Here is a 24,452-nt window from a genome sequence, read left to right as displayed (position 1 = left end):
TCTATCACCCACAGAGCAGGGCCGATCAGGGGGTTGGGGCGCTGCCCCCTGTCACACACAGAGCCGCAGGGCAATCAGGGGGTTTGGGTGCTGCCCCCTGTCACGCTGATCCCGGTGCCGGGAGGCCTCGCGGCTCCGCTGATCCCGCCCGGCAGGGTCACAGATCCGGGTCCCAGACCACAGACAGCCTTGCCTGCTGCCGCCTGCCTTCAGTATGCAAATTAGCCACCATCTTGTTGCTTCAGGGTGGGGGTCCCCACTGGGGTGCCTGGCCAGTCTGGGTGAGGGGCTGAGGGCTGTTTTCAGGCTGGCGGGCAACTGAAGCTCCAAACCTCTCCTTTTTTTCTTTTTTTTTTATTCTGGCATTTATTTACCTTCTATGGCTGTCACTGGAGCTGAGAGCCGGCTTTCTCTCTGAGGCTCTGGCTGAAAGCAGGTTTCTGGCCTTTGTTTTCTGTATTCGAAACAATGTTGCGACTCCAGCTCTGAGATCCCGGCTGACTGACAGGAGGTTTCTGGAGTTTTGTTTATCTTCTATAAATGTTACTATGTTTCCAACTGAAGCTCAGAGGCCGGCGGGGAACGTTGGAGTCCACAGCAAGCAAGCCTCCTGTTAGCTTCCAGCTGCCTGGCTGCTGGCCGCCATCTTGGCTGACAGTTAATTTGCATAAGGATATGCTGATTAGCCAATGGGAAGGGTAGCGGTCATACGCCAATTACCATGTTTCTCTTTTATTAGTATAGATGGCTAATATACAAAGTGTCCCTGCGGGAATTCAACCGGGAGTTTGATCGCTTGTTATGAGGAGCACTGACCACCAGGGGTTGGCACAGAATGAAGGAAGGCCCCAGCCGGCAGCCAGAAGGCTCCGATCGGCCTTGATCGCTGCCCAGGTCTAGGCGCCCTACCCGTGCATGAATTTTGTGCACCGGGCTTCTAGTGTTACTGTAAATGTGTAGTCTGAACTCTTGTTTGGGTTATCGTTTCATATTCTACATTAATAACCAGGTCAGTGTCATAACTGATAGGTGTTTTCTCTTTTGGCTCTCTTGCAATAAATGTTAGAGAATAATAATTTATGTAAATCACTTGTATATTCCACCAAAGATGTCTCTTACAGTATTTTTATTAAGTAGTATCTATTGAAAGCTACATGGCTTTTTAAAAAATTAATTAGATTACTTAATGTGGTTCTAAAAAACTAGTATCATTTAAATTTTACATACCCTAGCATTACCAAAGTATGTTCCAAAGAAAGTGAGTAGAGGTACTCAAAGGAATTTTGTTACCAAAGAAGTGTGCTGTGTGATGATGAAAAATGAAACACAGAAAACTAATATTTATACAAGACTTAAGTTTTCAAATATTTTCAAGATGCAGATAAAGTAAGTTGTGTTTGCCAAATTTATTTGACCAGACCCCCTTTTTTATCCCCACCAGGAAACCTTGTAGGTCTAGTGTTCTGAGGAACATATTTAGGGAAAATTGTCCTAGAGAATATATTTTTAAAGCAGGGGTGGGGAACATTCAACCCGCAGGCCCTACGTAAAAGGCCTGAGAAATCATTTGGTCTGCCCTGCCAAGTCATTAGGGGTCAATTAATTAAATGTTTGACCAAATATAGCAGGCTAATTTTTTTAAGTTGATAATTTTGTATGGCCCAAAAATGATGTTATAAATATCCAAATGGCCTTTGGCAGAAAATTGTTCCCCACCCGTTTTAAAGGAATGCTACATTTTAGAAATCCTTAGTTATCCTCAGCATTAAGGAGTTTATGAAGTATTTCTCTTTTAATACCTAAAAGATAAAATAAGTCCTGATACTTTATAATTTGAGAATTGTAATCTCTTGAATCTGATTATCTCTTAGAAGAGAATGCAAGAATTTCTTATATAAATTGTTGATATCAAATACCATTTCTCTTTTTTTATATACTTAACTCCTATTATTCCTACTGCTTTGTCTGTTGTGGATATCAGACAAAAGGCATGCTTATTTTTTATACTCCAGGCAGAAATTCCATAAACATTTTTTGTATAAAATGTTACCTTTAATTTGAAAACTTTTAATATTAGACTTGGAGATGCTAGCTTTTGTGATAGATTATTTGGTAGACGAGTTACATTATAATAACTTCCTTAAAAGGCTGTTCTTTTGGAAACCATAATTCATTTCTTAAAGAAGGCATGGAGAATAAGTGAAGCAATATATTTCCTAGGTTGACTTATTGATAATTATAATGGAAATAGATTGTGTTAGATTCATTGGATTTGTCTGATGTTTAGTTTTGTAATGTTCCCACTTTTTTTTTTATAATAAATTAGGCCATTTGAAGATAAGACTGACTGGCTTTTACTTTTTTTTGTAAATTTTCATTTATAGAGTTTAATTTAAAAATTAGATATCTGGCTCTTGTATCCTTAAAGAATATATATATATATATATATATATATTCCATTTAAATGAATTGACAGTTGGTTAACGTGAATTAATTTAGTCCTATAGGAACCAGTCATGAGTCATGGATGGGAAAGTTCTCTCCAAGGAAGGAATAACCATGTGTTAAGCTTCATGAAGGCAAAGTTAATCATTAAATAAATTGGCATTAGAGCTGACAGATATTTGTTGAATAAATGACTGAATGGTTGAATTAGATTTCTTAAATTGGAATTCCTGCTCTTCATTTTTGCATATCAGTTAAATAGTTACTGAATACTTAAAAAATATGTATTTATATTAGGAATTGTCAGAAAATACTACAAACTACATTATGTCAATGTCCATTAAATTTTAAATGTTTCTTCAGTATCCTAGTTTTATGGCACCTTCATTTTTTTATTTATTTTTTTTACTTTTCAGTGGTTTTTCATTTTCACATACCTTATCTCACTTTTTGCTTTCCTAGTCTCTCCTATTCCCATTGCTTCTGTTTTGGTCTTCTTTGTATATCACAATAAAAAAATAAATGGCACCATTGGGTAGCAAAACAAACAAACATTAAAGTCAGGTTATTATTATGAATTTTGATTATGAATTAGTACATGGGATTTGTCCTTTTCATATTTTTCTTGGTAAGTGGAATTGAGAATCTCACATGGCAGTTACTGAAAACAGAGAAGAGTTGCTACATGATCACCTGCATTTGCTGCATGATGTTACACCTATTTTATTGATAAGCCTTTTCATTTTTTAATTATACAAAGTGGCAAATAATATTAGTAAAATTTAAGTCCTCTTTGACTACCATCTCCAATTTCAGTTCTCTTTGCAGAAATAACCACTATTCTTAATTGGTATAAATTCTTTCAGACCTTTATGCATAATCGTGCATTTGTGCAATATGGAATTACATATTTGTATGAGCATATTTATCTCTTTTTTCATAAATGATACACTGTTTATGGTTTTCTATATCTTATCTTTTTCATTGATTGATATGTGTTAGAGAACTTTGCATGTTAAAACATAAGGCTACCTTATTACAAATTATTTAAAATACCGTATTTTCAGTTATTTTTGTTAATTATACTGCCAGTGTAATAGACTATAAAAGCATCTTTGTAAAAGGTTCCATGTCTAATTCATCATTGTCTTTATCTCTCAGAGCCCTTCATACCTAGTTAGCATAATATGAATTAGGTAAAGAACTACTGTCTCTTGAGTGTTTCCTTATTATCCCTTTGTGGTCCCTCTAAATAAAACTAACTCTGGATTAAATTTTACTCAACATTTTTTTCTCTTTAAAACTGCTTTTTGTTAGTATACTAGTATAGCATTCTGTTACTTAATGCAAGAGTCACAAATTCTAATCCTAAAAGTGTCATTTGGGTCACATCATTGTTCAGTGAAGCAAGTTGGATTAGAGAAGAGAGCAGAGGTCTGGGATGAAGCTGGAGCCTGCATATTCTTTGATTATTCAGGAAATTTTTCTGTATTTTAGTTGTAATTCCATTTTGGTCCTGGGAGCGTGTCCGTGCAGCATCATCTTTCCTCCACCGCCATTTTCAATCTCCTGGAGCCTGCATATCCTGACTTGAAAGTGTAGCTATTGCTCAATTCCAGCCCGTTGTTGGCCTCCAGAAATGTAGGTCCAGACATCTAATTTAACCAAGTGATTAAGCACTCAAACTGCTTGGCTTTGAATGCCATCCCACCACTTACTAGTGTTGTGAACTTGGACAAATCACCCAATGTAACTCTGTTACCTCAGATCTGAAATGTGGACAGTAATAGTATCTACCACATAGGGCTTTTTTGAACATTATTCGTTAAAACTATAAAGAACTCTAGAACACAGCTGACACATAATAGGTACTATATATTCCAGATTTTAACGATTTTGAGGTGTACGTTAGCATTTAAAATAAACATCTCTGAAATCAGGTTGCATCTTATAATTGGCAGTATTTCTTTGTTCTTGGCGATACATTTTAAAAAGTGGTGAATCTTATAATCGATGGCTTCTTAAATTGTATGAAATACAATGTTAGCTATCATTAGCTACCAAGTTGATTTTTTTTTTAAGAAAGGGTGGGAAATCTGAATTTTTATATGAATCTTTAGATTTTGAAATATTGACTTAAAATTATTTTTAAAACTGCATTACAGCCCTAACCGGTTTGGCTCAATGGGTAGAGCATCGGCCTGGGGACTCAAGGGTCCCAGGTTCGATTCCTGTCAAGGGCATGTACCTTGGTTGCAGGAACATACCCAGTAGGGAGTGTGTAGGAGGCAGCTGATCGATGTTTCTCTCTCATCGATGTTTCTAACTCTCTATCCCTCTCCCCACTTCCTCTCTGTAAGAAATCAATAAAATAAATTTTAAAAAACAACAACAAAAAACAAACTGCATTACAGTGTTTCCCAACTTACCAAAAAAATACCTTGCAGTCCCTATAGTACCTGCATTAGGTACTCAGACTAACATTTCTCTGCATGAGAGGCAATGTAGGATAGTAGAAAAAGTGTGAAAGTGTGAAGCTCCGTTAGAGTTTGAACTGTGCCACCAAACAGGCAGTGTGTTTTTGGGGTTATTGCTTATTTCTGAGCCTAGTTTCCTCTTCTGTAAAATTAGTTTATTAGTTCAGGTATTTGGATCAGCTGCTAGATCTGAGGTCAAAAAAACAGAGCTCTGAGACAAAAGTTTGTCTTTCTCCACTAAAAGGCCAATTAGAAGGCAATCCTAGGTAGTGTAGTTCTGCTCCTCAGGGTGTCCAGGGGCCTAGGTGCTGCTTTATACATTGTTCTGCCATCCCTAGGATGCTGCCCTTACTTGAATTGTTAAAGATGCATCACTGAACCAGGCTAAAGTTCCAGCTGAGGGAATGAGAACAAAGAATCAAGAACAAAGAATCAAGAACTCTAGCCAGGTGGCTCAGTTGGTTGGAGTGTTGTCATCTGAACCAAAAATTTGTGGATTTGATTTCCTATCATGGCACATAGCTAGGTTGTGGGTGGATCCCTGACTGCTGCGCATACAAGTCGGGGCAGCAACCGATCCATGTTTCTCACTTGGATGTTTCTATTTGTCTTTCTATCTCTGTCTCTATTTATTTTTCTAAAACATATTCTCAGATGAGGATTTAAAATAAAGAGCAAATAGCTTCCTTTAAATTTAAGAACGTGACCTGGAAGGTACTGGCAACTCATTGGCAATGTGGTCACTGCCTAGATTTAAGGAAGACTTGGAAAGTAGTCTAGGTGGACAGCCATGTGCCCCGCTTAAACACAAAGGTTCAAATCACTAAAAGAGAAAGAATAGAGAAAGAGGCCCAATTGTACTGCAGCGGGTTGGTTTTTCAAATAAGGAATAAATGGAATAATGATCATTGAGATCTATAGTTTCTTAATATAAGACAAGCATACTTGTGTGCTGCAAATTTTTTGCTTGATAAATATCAACTGAAAAATGTAGACCTGTCTATATTTGAATATATATAATACTAGAGGCCTGGTGCATGAATTTGTGCACATTAAAAGGAAATTAATTAGAAGAAATATTTTAATATCACGATTTGCTCTTTCTCTATAATAGAAGTATCAACCAAATTCACGATGGACAATGACAGATTGAAACACATACAATTGGTGCCAGCGAGAGCTTTATATCTATAATAATAAAAGTATAACATGCTAATTAGACTGGAGGTCCTTCCGGACAGCTTTCTGTACCAGACAAAGCCTGGGCTGCCAGGGAAGCCCGGGTCCCGGATGCCAGAGGGAAGCCAGTGGGAAGCCAGGGGAAGGAAGGCCTACTCTAGCATGAATTTCGTGCATCTCCTGCGCAGCGCCACCCGCCTCTCCCACCGTGTCACCTCCCGTGCAGCCAGCCCTAGGTCCTCGCAGCCGCTGTGGCTTTGTCCGGATGGACGTCTGGAAGATGTCCTAATTAGCATGTTATCCTTTTATTTGTATAGGGGTGTGTGTGTGTGTGTGTGTGTGTGTGTACTATGTGATGTAAAATTGTTTTGGTTCATAGATGTATGCACATTTAAAAACTCATTTTTCTTTGAATATGAAATGCCATTTTCTAAATTAAAATATGTGTAAACAAATATAAAGTAAGAAATCATTTTCTGTGCCTGGAATTCCTTCTTCATGTGATACTCATCCTTTAATTTTTGACCCAAGTGGCACACTTAGTATTTCAAACTTAAACAGTATCTTAGTTTGCTATAACAAAAAGACCATAGACCAGGTGGCTTAAACAGCAACTTATTTCTCATAGTTCTGGAGACTGGAAGTCCAAGATTGAGCATCTGCTGAAGGCTTACTTCCTAGTTTATACATAGCCATTTTCTCACTATGGGAAAGAGATATAGGAGCTAGCTCTCTAGGGCCTCTTTATAAGGGCACTAATCCCATTCAGGAAGGCTCCACCCTATGACATAACCTCCCAAAGGCCCTACCTCCTACTACTACTATCACATTGAGGGTTAGGATTTCAACATATGCATTTGGGGGAGGGGGATATAAGCATTCAACCTATAACAGTTTTACTTTCATATAAAATTGATTGCTTTTTCTTTTATGCGCCTGCTTTACTCAACATATACTTATATACCTTTAACTTGTTATTATACTTTATTTATATGACTGTTTGTCTGTGCAAGCTCCTGTGGCCAGAGACCATATCTTTAATTTTGATTAGTACAACAAATGTATATGTGTAGTCATTGTGTTTATTGACTGAGTAATGACTGTGTAGTCTAATCTAAAAAATTTGTGCTTTATCCTGCAGGCTACAGGGAACTAATTGAGATTATCTTTATTCATGCTGTTTTGATCAGTAGAGTGGAAATAGCATCTTTGAAAGATGAATTTAGTCAGTCATGAAAATACCCTAGAAATTCCCCCCCCAAAAAAAAAACCATTTCACTGTATTACAGTTTGTTCTTTTCTGCTTATAAAGATAATTCCTGTTTATTATCAAAATTCAAACATCAGAAGTAATGTAGACAATATTTCTAGCAACCCACTAAAATATATGGTGCATAGACTTAATTTTTTTTCATTTATATTCAAATGGTTTGTTATTAATGTAGTTTTAAACCAAAATGAGCTCATGTTGAGCATATTGTCTGGTTTTTTCTTTTTTCAGTTACTATATCTTGAACATCTTTTCTTGTTAGTAATGTGAATCTGCTTTATTCAACTTGACCAGCTGCATAGTGTACAGAGTGGAGCAAAAGTAGGTTTACAATTGTGAGTACACAAAACAGAGTTTATTCTTATATTATTATTTATTAATTATTGCATTATTTTCCATGTGAACAGCTATAAACCTGCTTTTGCCCCACCTTGTATGTGTACCATGTGTTAGTTCACTATTCTCTGGCTGATAGATTAACCTTTAAATTTTTATTTTTGTTATTTTTTTAATAAACAGCAGAAATGTATTGCTCACAGTTCTGGAGGCTGGAAATCTGAGATCAGGGTGCCAGCACAGTCAGGTTAGAACCCTCTTCCGTGTAGCAGGCTTATTATTATATCCTTACAGGGTGGAAGGTAGATTTCCTTTTTAGCTATTAAAAATATTGCTACAAAGAGCATTCTTATATGTAACATTTTGTAGGTCTAGGCTTTTTTTTTTTTAATCCTAACCCAAGGATATGTTTAGAGAAAGGAAGGGGGAGAGGGAGAGAGAGAGACATAGATCGTTTGCCTCCCATACTGACCAGACTCGGGATCAATTCTGCAACCTTTTTTTATTCTACGGACAACGCACCAACCAACTGAGCCAGCCAGCCAGGTGCTATGAGCATATTTTTAAAGGATAAATTCCTAGAAGTAGGAATGCCTGGCTGAAAGGGTATAAACATTTTAAGTTGTAATAGTTTTTGCCAAATTGCCACTTTTTTGGTTACCTTCCTTCTGAGAGAATATAAGCAAGTTCACTTTGTTGTTGTTGTTAATCCTCACTGGAGGATATTTTTCCACTGATTTTTAGACATAGTGTAAGGGAGGAGGAAAGACAGAGAGAGAGTAACATCAGTGTGAGAGAGACATATGGGTTGTTAGCCTCCCACATAAGCCCAACCAGGGCCAGGTATTGAGGCTGCAACCGAGGTATGTACCCTTGACCAGTATCGAACCTGGTCCACAGACTGACACTCCAACCACTGAGCCAAATAGGGTAGGGCAGCAAGTTCACTAATTTATATCTTTGTTTATCCTTGATAGTTGTATTTTAAACATTTTATAGAAGTATATAGAAAAGTACACATGTGATATATGTAAATCTTAACATACCCAGATAACCAACACCCGGATCAAGGAACAGAAGAACATTGCTAGCACCTCTGCAGTCCCCTTTGTGCTTCATTCAGTCGCTGCCCACCCCATGAGTAATCACTGTCCTGACTTCTAATAGCATAGATTAGTTTTGATTTTTATTTCATAAAAATGGGATAATTTGGTATGTGCTACTATTATTTTAATTTTGTGAATCTGTTAGATAAAAATAACCTCATTGCTATTTTATTGTCATAATAAATGGGATTACTATCTTTCTGTATATCTCAGGACGATCAGGGAGTTGGGGAGCTCCCCCCTGTCACACACAGAGCCGCAGGGCGATCAGGGGATTGGGGAGCTCCCCCCTATCAGGCACAGAGCAGGGCTGATCAGGGGGTTGGGGCGTCGCACCCTGTCACACACAGAGCTGCAGGGCAATCAGGGGGTTTGGGCGCTGTCCCCTGTCACACTGATCCCGGTGCTGGGAGGCATATTACCCTTTTACTATATAGAATAGAGGCCTGGTGCACGGGTGGGGGCCGGCTGGTTTGCCCTGAAGGGTGTCCTGGATCAGGGTGGGGGTCTCCACTGGGGTGCCTGGCCAGTCTGGGTGAGGGGCTGAGGGCCGTTTTCCAACTGGCAGGTGACTGAAGCTCCCAACCGCTCCTTTTTTTCTTTTTTTCTTTTTTTTATTCTGGGCCAGCTTTAGCTCTGAGGCCTTGCTGCTGAAAACATTGATACGATGTTGCGGTCCGGCTGGCTGAAGCCCGCTGACTGAAAGCCAGTTTCTGGGGTTTTGTTTAGCTTCTTATTTGCAACATAGTACATAGTTGCTTAGAGTTGCAGCTGAGAGGCCGGCAAGTCAGGCGGGGACGTTGGAGTCCGCCGTCACTGGAGCAAGCAAGCCTCCCTGTTTGCTTCAGTGCGTGGCTGCCGGCCGCCATCTTGGCTGACAGTTAATTTGCATAAGGATATGCTGATTAGCCAATGGGAACGGTAGCGGTCGTAGATAGTATTTTCATATTAGTACAGTTAATTCTTTTAAGTAGCTACAAAGTATTTACCACAATTCATTTACTTTTCTCTTTTTGGACAGTTATTTCCAGTTTTTACCTATTGTAAATAATACTCAATGTTTATTTTAAAATTCAGTTTGAATTTTAGTTCTTGTAAATTTATTAAAAGTTTTTATAATAGAAAATGTTTCATCTTTGTAGATTACCAGGTACACTCAAAACTTTAAAAATTTTATATACAGTTCTGACTTTCCTTGTTTAAATATATGGTGAAATTATGATATAAACAATTATTGTTTAAAATTTTTTTAAGTAACTTCCCATCTTCTACCATAACCCTCATGGATTATGCTTCCTTCTTGGTTCAAACAGTCATAATAGGCATGTTTAGAAAACTTCGGTTCTACTAATGATTTCTTTTAATTTCTCAGTTTATGTGACTTATTTTATTTTACGCCTCTTCCATCACTTTTATTTTTCAAGTCTCTGTTTGATCTCTGCAATGAGATTAAATTATTACCTAGTTATTTAATGATATAATACTACCTAAATAGTAACTTACATTTGTGAAAGACCATTTCCATTACATCCCATTTGTCGATTTATTTTTATTTATTTTTTTCAGAATTAGGTGGTATAAATTTGGGGAAAACTTTATGGTTTTTTTTGTACTTTCTCTTCTGTTAATGCTGTTTCATTTTTTCTACGACAGATTCAAAAGCTTTGTGACCGAGTAGCTTCATCTACTTTACTAGATGATCGAAGAAATGCCGTGCGTGCTCTCAAATCATTATCTAAGGTCTGTAACACTTTTTTAGTTATCAAGTTTATTAAAGTGGATATTAGTTTCTTTAACATTTTTATTTTGTGCAGAAATATCGCTTGGAAGTGGGTATTCAAGCAATGGAACATCTTATCCATGTTTTACAAACAGATCGGTAAGCCTCTTTAAGTTTTCTTGAAATTTTAATTAATTTGTTTTACAATCTCTGTTGAAGGAATGAAGGATAAACCTATTAAAACTATTACAATTCTTTTGTGTTTTTTTATTATAATTTTTTAAAATTTACCTTTATTGTTGAAAGTAATACAGGTGTCCCCTTTTTCTTTACCTATTGGCCCCTCTTATCACCCTGCTCTCCTCCCCCCGACCCCCTCAGGCCTTCACTACACTACTGTCTGTGTCCATGGGTTATGCATATCCTATCTAATAAAAGACAAAAAGGGTAATTGACCATACCTTCGCTACGCTTCCCATTGGCTAATCAGCGAGATATGCAAATTAACTGCCTACAAAGATGGCGGCCAGCAGCCACGCAGCTGAAGCGAGCAGGAGGCTTGCTTGCTCCAGTGATGGAGGAAGCCAGGGTCCCCCGCCTGCCGCCGCCCGGCTCTGAGCTCCGAAAGCAACAAAGTTTCAATTATAGAAGCTAAACAAACCCCAGATACCTACTTCCTCTGGGCTTTTCTTGTTCTCATTCTAATTCTTTAAGTTGTAGGGTTAGATAGTTTATTTAAAAGTATTCTTGTTTTTTGACATAGGCCTATAGTACTGTGGACTTCCTTCTCGGGACTGCTTTCTCTATGTCCCATAGATTTTTGGATTATTGTGTGTTCATTTTTATTTGTTTCAAGGAAGTTTCTGATTTCTTTCTTGATCTTATTGGTAATCCATTCATTGTTTAATAACATACCAGTACTAGCCTCCATGTGTTTGAATGTTTTGAGTGTTTTGAGTGTAGTTGATTTCTGATTTCATGCCATTGTGATCTGAGAACATGCTTAATTTATTTCAATCTTCTTGAACTTGTAGAGATTTGTTTTGTGTCCTAACATGTGGTCTGTCTTTGAGAAGGACCCATGTACACTTGAGAAGAATGTGTACTTTGCAACTTTGGGGTGAAATGTTCTGTATATGTCAGTTAAATCCATCTGACCCAGTGTGTCATTTACAGTCACTGTTGATTTTTGTCTAGAAGATCTGGGGTGTTAAAGTCCTATACTGTGACTGTATTGCTGTCAATCTCTCCCTTAAAGTCCTTAAAGAAGTTTTTTCTATATATTTACATGCTCCTATATTGGATTGCTTATATGTTTCTCATGGTTATATACTCTTGTTGCATTGATCCTTTTAGTATTATTAGTGCCCTTTATTGTCTCTTGTTATGGCCTTCATTTTGAAGTCTATTTTTTTAGGTACTAGCATTGCTACCCCAGCTTTTTTTTTTTTCCGTTAACATTTACATGAAAATTGTTTTCCCATCCATTCACTCTCATCCTGTGTGAGTCTTTAGTTCGGAGGTGGATCTCTTATAGTCAGCATATATATATATATGGGTCATGTTTCATTACCCACTAGCTACCCTAAGTCATTTGATTGGAGCATTTAAACCATTTACATTTAAGGTTATTATTGATAAGTACGTATTTATTGCCATTTTAATTCTTTATGCCTCTGTTTTTCTATTTCTTATTATTATTACAGTAGTACCTTTAACATTTCTTGCAGTGTTGATTTAGTGTTGGTAAACTCCTTTAGTCTTTTTGTGTCTAGGCAGCTATTTATTTTACCATCTATTTTGAATGAGATAGCCTTGCTGAATAGAATAGTCTTGGCCTCAGATTCTTGTTTTTCATTACCTTGAATACTTGATGCCATTCACTTCTGATCTGTAGAGTTTCTGATGAGAAATCAGCTGACAGCCTTATGGGAGCTCCTTTGTAGGTAACAAATTGCTTTCCTCTTGCTGCTTTTAATATCATCATCATCCTATATAATAAAAGGATAATATGCAAATAGACCAAGAGGCAGAACAACTGAACAACCAATCAAAGTATAATATGCTAATGATATGCTAAGGCTGCTCAACTGCTCACCATGACATGCACTGATCACCAGGAGGCAGATGCTCCAACCGGTAGCTTAGGTTGCTGCTGGGGTCCGGCCGATCGGGACTGAGCAAGACAGGCTGGACACGCCCTGGAGCCCTCCCATAGTCCCTCCTCAGCTGTCCAACCTCCCACGTCCCTCCCCAGCCCTGATCGTGCATGGGTGGGGTCCCTCAGCCTGGCCTGCTCCCTCTCACAATCCGGAACCCCTAGGGGATGTCGGAAAGCCAGTTTCAGCCCAATCCCACAGGCCACTTCCCTTGGGAGGGCGCCAGATGCAGGGTGCATGGCTGGTGAGCACTGCTGCGGCAGCACGAGCCTCTCCAGATAGGGACTTAACTGGGCACGAGCCTGCAACAGGCACAGTGGGGCCGGGATAAGCAGGAGTGGCAGGAAGGAGCTGCAGGCAGTGTTAGACTGCTGGTTTCGGCCCAGTCCCTACAGGCCACCCACAGGGACCCATCCCATGCACAAATTTGTGCACCCGTCCTCTAGTATATAATAAAAGGGTAATATGCAAATTGACTGAACAGTGGAACAACCAGAATGCCCAAGGCCCCTCGCTCCAGCTGGCCCCACCCCTGAGCAGGTTCCCCCACTCTGATCAGGGGAGGGGCTGGCCTGCAAACCGCCTGCAGCCCCTCACCCCAGCCAGCTCCACCCCGAGCAGGTACCCAGACCCGGATTGGGGGCAGGGCCAACCGGCAAACCATCCACAGCCCCTCACCCCTGATGACCTGCTTTATGGCCCCCATCGGGCGGGCCAAGCTGGACCCCACCAGGGCATGAATTTATGCACCAGGCATCTAGTTTTATATAATCTTGTTAAATAACTGTCTAAAAATGGTCATAACAGTTCATACTCTAACTAGCAGTGTATAAATGTAATAATTTCTTTTTTCCAGTTCGGATTCTGAAATAATAGGTTATGCTTTGGATACACTATTTAATATAATATCTAATGATGAAGAAGATGAAGTAGGTAAGTTTCTTTTACTATGTATTTTGTACATAAAGTTAACTGGATTGTACCAATTTTATGTGTGTTTTTCTTTGCTTTTTCTTTTTTATGAATAAAGGAAAGACATATGCTTAGTTCCAGAAAAGTATCTTTAAAATGATTGCCTTATATGTAATTTGGAGATGAAATATGATTCTTTTCTTTTAAAAAATATTTATCCCTCTGTTTGTATTTGGTTTTAGTTAAGCAATATGAATATTAGTAATCGCTGGATTAAATAATCATTTTTGGCTATTGGTTAAAAATCAAGCTATTTTATTTATGTTATTTGGTGAGCAGTATGAGGTTTTTTCCTAATAAATACTTAAAGTTTTAACATAGGACTCATGATAATTTATAAAGAGCAATAACTTGTTAGGTTAAGAAAGTCTTTTTTAAGAGCACCAGCCTGCGGACTGAAGGGTCCCGGATTCTTTTCCAATCAAGAGCATATGCCTTGGTTGCAGGCTCCTCCCTGGCCTGGGCCAGGTCAGGGCTCTTGCAGGAGGCAATCAATCAATGTGTTTCTTTCACATTGATGTTTCTCTCTGTCTTTACCTCTCTCTTCTTACTCTCTTTAAAAATCAATGGAAAAAATATCCTCGGGTAAGGATTAAAAAAAAGAAGAAAAAGAAAGTCTTTTTTACATTGAATCTGTTTAGTGTGACATGATATGAATAAGTTTGAAATCCACACATTTTTTTCATACATCCTTTCCTTTTTTGTTTCAAATTACTTGCTTGCTTAAGGTAGTCTGTCATTAATTTATTTTATTGTCAGTATGTGAAACACTTTACTAGAATTCTGAATATATTCTGTTTGCATATTATAAAAACCTGCATTGATTAACATTTCACAGTGCTATTGAAGAGTGCATTGTTATCAGATTGGCTATTGCAGTAGGAAATAATGGGTTTTTCATTATTCTAGACAGTCAGAAAGGTAGACATATGTATGCATGCATACATTTTATAAGTCTAGTTTACATTGAAATAATAGGCTCTTTAAAAAATCTTGAGTAAACAAGTCATAAAGAAATATAGATGATATTGGGTTTACAATGTTTTTTTAAATAAAAGTAGAGCAGAAATATATGTAGATATTAACACCACAGAATATCAGTAATGGGGACATTTTAAACTGGGTTTATTGAATAGGCAAAATTTCTTAGACTTAAATATCCTTTTTCTTACATTTTTATTTCTCTGTAATATCTAGCTTATAACTAACTTTATTAATTTTTCAGGGGTGAAAAATCTTTAGTAAATATAATTTGGGTACCCATGTTAAAAGAAGCTGTCAATCACATGACAGTATTGAAATACAGTATACACAAGAACATATTTTGAAGAAGATACCTATTTTGCCTAGTTATTTCTCTAAGAAAATTAGGTACAACACATTTGTTATAGTATGTTAAAAGACTCTTTTTTTTCCTGTTCAAATTATAACTCTCTTTTGTAGTTTATAATGGATGATTTTTCTGTTTTATAAAATATATAGCAGCAATAAATTTTAGGTGGTTTTCCTTTATTATAAATTTATAATATAATCATGTTCAGAGTCCTAATTTTATTGTTTCACTTCATATATTTGGGCTCTTTATTTTTAATTCAACATCAAAAAATTATCCTTTGGCTAAAAAAAGATAAACTATTCTGTACTAGAATCACTTTTTCTAAGAAAGATTAAAATAGGAACTTAATCTTTCACCAAAAGGTCATTCTTACCGGCCCTGGCCAGGTTGCTCAGTTGGTTAGACCTTTATCCCCATATACCAAAGTTGTGGGGATTGATCTCCAGTTAGGGCACATGAAAGAATCAACCAGTGAATGCATGGATGGGTGGAAAGATGGATTGTCTCCCTCCTTCCCTCCCTCCCTCCCTTTCTTCCCACTTCCCTCCATCCCTCCCTTCCTGTCTCTTAAAATAAAAAAATCAATACATGGAGTTGACATAATGAACTTTATTTTAGAGTTCTTTATCTTGGAGATATTTTATAACCCTTTAATTTATTGAAAAGTCTGTCTCATCATCCTGAATATATAGCATATGCTATATCTCTTTTGCTATTGGAGTAAAATGAATATGAATATGAGTCTCTTCTGTTTAGAAATTATATTGCTTACTTGACATTTTTAAACTCTTATTTATTGTATTGTGAATTCTACTATATAAGAAAGTATTTTATCACCCACTTTTTATGTATGTATATTTATTTATTTATTTATTTTTGTCTACCTTTTCAGATGATCTTGAAGGTAAAAGATTGTATTTACATATGCATGATGCTTTTAGGCATAATTTCTGGTAATATAAAAGGACACTGTCAAGTGATATTTAATTCTGGCTGGTAAATTGAGATTTGTTTCACTATATAAGAATTCCTTAATTAAAGAGCAATATATGATCACCTTATATTGCTGTTTTTTATTTTTATGACTGCTAAATCTATCTATTGGCTAGAACACAGAAAATAATCTAGTGCATTTTTTAACAAAATTAAAGCTATTTCTCTGGTAGTACAGTCTATTTGAATTACTTTTTGTGTACTTCCTGGAAAAATTTCAGGCAATTTATTTAAAAATAAAAATAATATTTGAATATGTATACGTACAAATGTATACACATAAATTTTATCCTTATTCAATAAGAACTGGAAAGTATTTCAGTTCAGAAAATACTTAAATGTTGATATTGTCCCTTTAAAGTAATGCATGTATAATAATGTCTGGTTATTGACATTTTTTATATTAATTTATAGAACTCACCAATATTGTCTGTCTTTATTTCTAGTGATCTGTTTCAAGTTCCATTTACTTTTAACATTGATATTTCTTAAATTCATAATTAAAGGTACTAAGTTTTATTTTATATTGTTTTACCATTTTTTCCTAGACCCTAAACATTTTAAAATAAGGAAGGGAATATCCTTATCTACAGGAGATTTAAAATGGTACAGAAGAAAGTTGCCCATACCAAACAAAAAGATAACAAAAAACTAACTTATTAAGATATATAGCTTTACTTTTGTGTCATCTGAATCCCTTGTTTGAAAGCAGAAAATACAGGAGCATTATGCCTTAACTCCTGTGACAATAGCTCATCCGTGCTGGGTAGCACAGATCAGTAGTCGTTGTTTCTATCATTGTTTCAGCATACTTGTTTAGAACATTAACATTTACAGTGCTTTTATGTCCATTATCTTATTTGATTCTCATAGCAGCCTTGAGGTAGGTGCTATTTTTCTGTTTTCTAAAAATGGAAGCCCAGAGACCATCTAGTAAGTAGGATAACAGTGGATCACTATATTTTTGGATACATTCTTTTTTTTTCTCCCTAGGATTTCTGTTTTAATAAATTGTGGCCATTTTACTAACTAGATTCTTTATTAAACCTTATAATTTTCATAACTAGTTTGTAGAGGATGCATGCAAACGTTAAAAAAATGTAGGTGTGCTTGTTTAACTAATTCACTATGGTGTAAAAGAAGATATACTTCATAGTCCCTCACTCTGACTTAAGACTACTTTTGTTAAAATATCTTTTTTTATAAAATAGTTTTGTCCTGCTGATATGGAGTGGAATTTCAAAGAGAAGGTCCACAAATATTTTTGAGCATTATTTATACCTCTGGAAAAAAGATAACTGTAAATACATTTAAAGAATAAATGTATTTAGTTAAAAACCAATTATATAAATAGGCCTAAAATGTTTTCAAGGGTAGATAAGGACTTTTTAAAAAGCAGTCTTTAATTCTATATACCTGTCTTCGGTTTCTTTTTCACTATAGTAACAAAGGGCCATTTAGTTCTTATTTTATTTTTTCATTTATCTTATAATAAAGAGTACTTACTTTTACAGGTTATAATAAATATAGCATATAAAATACAAGATATAAAAATAGACTTAGCTCTAGGAGTTTTAAAACTAGAGCTAAGTATATTTAATGAGAGAGGATGCTTGTCTCATATCAGAGGTTACATGTAAAACAGATATACTTTTTCATAGGTCTAATTTTGATTTACAACTTTTAGGTATAATTAACGTAGTCATTTTAGCTTAAGTTACTGCTACACCAAAATAGTTTGTATGTTACTTTAATTGCTTAGCTAGTTTTTGTGGGACTCTACATGTCTTTTTATATATATATATATATATATAATTGATTTCAGAGAGGAAGGGAGAGGGAGAGAGAGATAGAAACATCAGTGATGAAAATCATTGATCAGCTGCCTCCTGCATGCCCCCTACTGAGAATTGAGCCCACAACCTGGGCATGTGCCCTGACCAGGAATTGAACCATGACCTCCTGGTTCATAGATCGATGCTTAACCACTGAGCTACACCAGCAGGGCCAGAAGTGCTGTCTTATACTTAAAGGAAGTAAAGTTCATTTCACTAACAGCTTTTTCAAATTGACAATATTAAGCCAGAAGGATCCATAGATCCTTGGAACAGGATCATATTTTACTAGTTCATTTCCAAACAGCTCTTAATTGTATATTGTTAAGCTACAGTATTTTATACATTAAAGCTACAGAATAAATCAAATATGTTAACTCCACTTCTTGCTAAGTCATTAGCTTGTATTCATTGCAAACATGAATTAAACTTTTTCCTTGGTTAAACGTACATTCCTTAAAGTGTAGATATGTCTCAGAATACTTTGTGTTAAAAGGGGTCCATAGTTAAATATGTTAAATAAACAAAACATACTATATTACCCTCTGAAGCATCACAAAATTTACATAAATAATAGTAAGTGCGTGCCCTGACTAGTTTGGCTCAGTGGATAGAGCATCGGCCTGCGGGCTGAGGGGTCCCAGGTTCGATTCCAGTCAGGGGCGTGTGCCTTGGTTGCGGTTACATCTCTAGTGGTGGGTGTGCAGGGGGCAGCTGATTGATGTTTCTCTTTCATCGATGTTTCTAACTCTCTGTCCCTCTCCCTTTCTCTCTGTAAAAAATCAATAAAATATATTTTTAAAAAATAATAGTAAGTGCAAATATAGTGATTTGTTAATCCATTCCCCTTTTGGTGGGCATTTGGATTGTTTTCAGTTTTTGGCAGTTCCAAATAAAGCTTCTATAAATATCATGTACAAGTCTTTATATGGACATATATTTTCATTTCTTTTGAATAAATACCTAGCAATAGAATACCTAAGAGATAACAGTAAGTGTATGTTTAACTGTATAAGAAAAGGTCAAACCATTTTTCAACATAGTTGTACCCTTTTACATTCTCACTGGTAATCTATGAGTTCCAGTCCTTCCACATTCTCTCCAATACTTGGTAATGGTCAGTCTTTTTAAATTTTAGCTGTTCTAATAGGTAATAATAGTATTTTATGGTTGTTTTAATTTTTATTTTCATAAAGAATAATGCTATTAAGCAACTTTTCGTGTGCTTATTTGCCATCTACAGTGGGGCCTTGACTTATGAGTTTAATTCATTCTGTGACGGAGCTCATAACTCAAATTACTCGTATGTCAAATCAAAAAGTGAACGAGTGAGACACGTGATGCTGGGCTGATGTTGTGGCGTTCACTGTGACGTTCGCTGCGCCAACTAGCAGTGGGGTATCTGAAGCTGGCGCATAACCCGAATTTTAGCTCGCAACTCAAAGCAAAAAATCGTCCGAGAGACAGCTCGTATCTCGAAAAACTCGTTAGTTGGGACACTCGTAAGTCAAGGCCCCACTGTATATATTTTTCTTTTGGCAAAGTGTTTATTCAAATCTTTTGCCTTTTTTACTAGATTATATTCTTATATTTCAGTTGTAAGAATTCTTTATATATTCTAGATACAAGTCCTTTGTGATATGTCTTTCACAAATATTCTCCCTGTCTGTGACTTGCCTTTTCATTTTCCTAATATATTTTGGAGAGCAGGTTTTAACTTTTGATTAAGTCAATCTTATCATATTTTTTTTCCTTTTCTAACTTAACTTTTTGTTTCCTATTTATGAAATCTTTGCCAAACCTAAAATCACTAAGATTTTCTTCTGTGATTTTTTTTTTACAGTTTTAATTCTTATGGTTAGATCTGTAGTCCATTTCTGCTTTTACACTTTTTTTTTTTAATATATTTTATTGATTTTTTACAGAGAGGAAGGGAGAGGAATAGAGAGTTAGAAACATCGATGAGAGAGGAACATCGATCAGCTGCCTCCTGCACATCCCCCACCGGGGATGTGCCCGCAACCCAGGTACATGCCCTTGACCGGAATCGAACCTGGGACCTTTCAGTCCGCAGGCCGACGCTCTATCCACTGAGTCAAACCGGTTTCGGCTGCTTTTACACTTTTGAGCTAATGGATCTATTTCTGGACTTTCTGTTCTATTGGAATTTCTGTTCTATTTGTCTGAATTTCTGTCCTTTTGTCTATGTGACACTCTCTTGATTATTGTAGCTTTATAATAAATCTTGAAATCATGTACTTAAGTCCTCCAACTTTTTCAGTCCTCTGTGTATGTTTTCAAGATCACTTTGGCCCTTTTAGGTTCTTTGTAGTCCCACATCAATTTTAGAATCAATTGATCAATTTCTATTTTAAAAACTGACTTTGGGATTCTGGTGAATCTGTAGGTTGAATTAGGGAAAACCAACATCTTAACAAAATTGCATCTTCTAATACAAAAACACAGTATATGTGTTTATTTAGGTCTTTAATATTTCTCAGCAGCATTTCGGAGTTTTCAAAGAATAGGTCTTATACATCTTTTATCAAATATATCCCTGAGTCTTTTAATATTTTTGGTGGAGTTTCAAGTGGTATTGTTTTTTAAATTTCAGTCTCTAATTATTCATTGCCAGTATATAGAAATGCAATTAATTTTGTATATTGACCTTTCATTCCCCACAACTTTGCTAAACTCATTTACTAGTACTAGTTTGAATAGCTTTTTTATAGGTTCCGTAAGATTTTATACATAGGCAAACATGTCATCTATAAATAGAGTTTTACTTCTTCCTTTTCAATCTGCATGCCTTTTATTTCTTTTTCTTGCCTATGGCACTATGATTCCAATACATTGTTGACTGGAAGTGGTGAAAGTGGATATTCTTGCTCTTTCCTGATCTTAAGTGGAAAACATTCAGTCTTTCACCATTAAGAGTGATGTTAGCTGTAAGTTTTACATAGATGCCCATCATCCAGTCTTGTAACTTTAAATATCATTTATATTTACCATTTTAATGTATATATAGAACCCAAACTTCTCCACATTTATGCTTGTATTCATCCAACTGCTCACTTGATATCTTCTCTCAGATTTTTATAAGGTGTCTCAAACTTGCCAGAATTAAACTTCATATTCTTTCTATACTCTTAAATTGCTTCTCCCACTGGGTTACCATCGCAGTAACTGGCAGCTCCATCCTTCCAACTCCTCAAACCAAAACCTTGGAATCACCCTTTCTTTCTTTTTTTCTTTTTCTTTTTGCTTTTCATACTCCTCTATGCAGTATGTCAGCAAATGCTGTTCCATTTTCATAAAATTATGACCACTACGTTTTAAGCCCTTTTAACCTTCATTTTTGCCTCCTATTCTGTCTCCCTTTTCAAACCCTTGTTCCCTGACATTCTATGCTTAGCATAGCTGTCAGTAATTCTTTTAAAAACTAAAGTATATTTTGTTTTAAGTAATAAAGTTTTAAGATTTAGAAACTGAAGTCTTCTACAGATACAAGAAGTAAGAGAGATATGTCTTAAAGTTTTTGAAAAATAAACCAAGCATATTTGGATACATAGTCAATATTGGAAAACATTTTCTCTCTACTTATAGTTTCTTATTGTTTTTCTTTCCTCTACAAAAATTAGATATGATTATCACTCTCACTGTTGGATTGCTTTGTTTTTCTTATCATGTACTGGATTTTTTTCTATTTCTGAAGTATTTTATTATTAAAATCACACATTTGAAAAAGAACTGTTTGAGAGATAATAAATAGGTTTGACCTTGATTGCCAGCTTCATTGGTTTATGGTCACTGCCTGGAGCAAAGTGCGGACAAGGATTCTGATGCTCAGCAGATGCTGTGATCAATTGGCTGCATCTGGTGTGGGTTAGGGAATGGGGAACAGTGTATTTGCCATCTCTAAACTGTGTTAATAGTATAGGCATATTTTAAATGATAGTTTGCTTTGGCAGTTGGTGCTTCAGTAGTTATTAGTGATCCTTTATATTTTTGGCAAAGTACATAGAAACAACAAATAGTTTAAAGACTGAAGTTTTAAGGACAAATATGAAACTTTGCTAACTTTGTTTAAAAAGATATGGAGGAATCTGCAAGTAACTGGTTAATTTCATAATTAAATTATTTAACACAGTAACACTCAGAGTCAGTAAGGACTATATATTCAATAATGTTTTCAAGGCAGGAGGTTTTGAGACATAATTTACATACAGTATAATTTACTTTTGGGGGTTTTATAGTCCTGTGTGTTTGGGCAAATGTTTACAACAGTAGTGTAACCATAATCACATTAGAGATAGAATGTTTCCATCATCCCAATAAGTTTCCTTGTACCCTAATTAGAAGTTTAACCTAAAAATGTCCTAGAGAAATATCTTTTGTTTATCATATTTAAATATTTAAAGCATAAAAATTTGAAATAGTGCCATTTGCAACAATGTGGATGGATCTTAAGAGTATTATGGCCCTAGCTGGTTTGCCTCAGTGGATAGAGCGTCAGCCTGCGGACTGAAGGGTCCCAGGTTCGATTCTGGTCAAGGGCACATGCCTAGGTTGTGGGCTTGATCCCCAGTAGGGGACGTGCAGGCGGCAGCCAATCAATGATTCTCTCTCATCATTGATGTTTCTATCTCTCTTTCCCTCTCCCTCCCTCTCTGAAATCAATAAAGATATATATATATTTTTAAAAAAGAGTATTATGCTAAGTATAATAAGTCAAATGGGAAAGGACAAGAACCATACTATTTACTCAGAAATGGTACAGAAAGCAAAAAGCAATAAACAAACAAAACAAATTAAAAAATATACTCATAGATACAGACAACTGAATGGTGGTTACCAGAAGGGAAGCAGAGGGAGGACAAAGAGGGTAAAGGGGGTAAAATACATGGTGATGGGAGGAGACGGACTTCGGGGGGTGAGCACACAATAGAGTACACAGATGTATTATAAAGTTGTACACCTGAAGTTTATATAATTTTATTAACCAATATTACCCCAATAAATTTACTAATAAGAAAAAAGAAAAATATTTATTTAAATGACATTGAAAATTAATTTAAGGATATGTTTTTCAGCATAATTGTACCAAGGAAATTATCATTTCTGCTTAGCTCCTTAAAAAAATAAAAGAATACTTTAACATAACACTGCATCATGTTGAAGTGCCTTATCTTTTAATATTACAGAAGAAAATTCCACAAGACAGAGTGAGGATTTGGGAAGTCAGTTTACAGAAATTTTTATTAAGCAGCAAGAAAATGTCACTCTCCTGTTATCTTTGTTGGAGGTAAATAAAGAACCTTGTCATTTTTGTCATCTTAATAAGCTTCTTTTTTACCCTTTTGGGTAAAGCATTATATATATATTTAAAATAGTGAGATTTGCTGTATCATTGCAAGAGATTCACATGCATATTTTAAGAACTATATAATCTGTTAAAATGCTCAGCTTATTTCCAGTTTTACAAAACACTGTTTTATCTAGTCAGTAACAGTGAATAAGTTTGAGCAATTTATATCAACTCTATTTTTGTTTTTTTATTTCTTAAAGTTTGAAAAAATTTTGTTTGTGGTTTTTAGCACCACTATTAAGTTGAAAAAAAAAACACGTGTGTGTGTTTTAAATGTAAACATTTTACATTCTTACCTTCCAGGACTTTGACTTCCATGTCCGATGGCCCGGTGTGAAGCTTCTTACTTCTCTTTTGAAGCACCTAGGGCCTCAGGTGCAGCAAATTATTTTAGTTAGTCCCATGGGTAAGTGACTTATCTTCTTTAAATCATTTTGATTTAAAAGTCAGGATCATTCCTAAAGAGGGGGACTGAAATGATGTGTTAATAAATTGTTTATAACTTGAATCACTATTTGTGATTTTGATCTGCCAGTATTTTTCACATGGTTGTGCGTTCTAGGTGTTTCAAGACTGATGGACTTATTAGCGGATTCCAGGGAAGTTATACGTAATGATGTAAGTTAAATTTGAAAACAAGCCTAAGAATATGCAGCTTTATTTTTTCTTGCTTTGTAAATTAAATATTTGTTGATTGGGTTCCAGTTCCCCTTTTTGCTAGGACATTTCCTAGCTGGTCAGTGTTCTTAATTTTACAATACATCAGGAAATGTGTAACATTTGGCTGTCTCACTTTTAGTGATCAATGGGTTTGATTCAGGTGGTTACAGCCAGATCACTCTATTATAAAGCTGTCAACCTTACCTTAAATTCATCCATTACACCTGATTATCCATTAATGATTATTGCTTAAATAGCTTATTTTGTTGAGAATTACAACATGATGATTTTTATAATTTTATTATTTTACATTTATGAAGCTGTGATCTTACACAAAGAATTTTACTTCATCAACTAGTCTACTTTGTTTATTCAGAAATACATTTTATACATGAAAGACCAGATAAATAAAATCAACCTTTTAGTTGTCAGTTTTTAAAGTAAGGAATTGGTGCCCTCGTACTTTCAAATGACCAGATCAGATACTTTCATTCTTAATAGCATTTTAACAGAGAAAAGAAACACATGTACTGGGAAATTAAAAGTCGCATATAAAAAAAGTAACAAAGATATTATCCTTGTTTTACACATAAATG

At 35.7% G+C, this 24,452-nt stretch overlaps 1 protein-coding gene across 5 annotated transcripts in view; it reads left to right on the top strand.

Annotated features, from left to right (window-relative positions):
• Positions 1-24,452, top strand: part of USO1 (USO1 vesicle transport factor) — a 74,943-nt gene that overhangs the window by 5,689 nt on the left and 44,802 nt on the right. For 2 of the 5 annotated variants that reach the window (XM_070394822.1, XM_070394813.1), the window contains exons 2-8: positions 10,467-10,553; positions 10,628-10,692; positions 13,549-13,625; positions 16,440-16,499; positions 23,033-23,133; positions 23,500-23,602; positions 23,759-23,814. In XM_070394822.1, coding sequence (XP_070250923.1) covers positions 10,467-10,553; positions 10,628-10,692; positions 13,549-13,625; positions 16,440-16,499; positions 23,033-23,133; positions 23,500-23,602; positions 23,759-23,814 — 549 coding nt within the window. Of the gene's footprint in view, positions 1-10,466; positions 10,554-10,627; positions 10,693-13,548; positions 13,626-15,892; positions 15,905-16,439; positions 16,500-23,032; positions 23,134-23,499; positions 23,603-23,758; positions 23,815-24,452 lie in introns of all 5 variants that reach the window. The other 3 variants (XM_070394850.1, XM_070394841.1, XM_070394833.1) reach the window with 2 other exon arrangements.

Source organism: Myotis yumanensis, unplaced genomic scaffold (assembly GCF_028538775.1).
Source record: "Myotis yumanensis isolate MYYU_CA2020_CCGP unplaced genomic scaffold, mMyoYum1.0.hap1 SCAF_1, whole genome shotgun sequence".
NCBI classification, from domain to species: domain Eukaryota; kingdom Metazoa; phylum Chordata; class Mammalia; order Chiroptera; family Vespertilionidae; genus Myotis; species Myotis yumanensis.
Note: the sequence above shows the minus strand (reverse complement) of the source record. Positions and strands in the feature narration are given on the sequence as shown.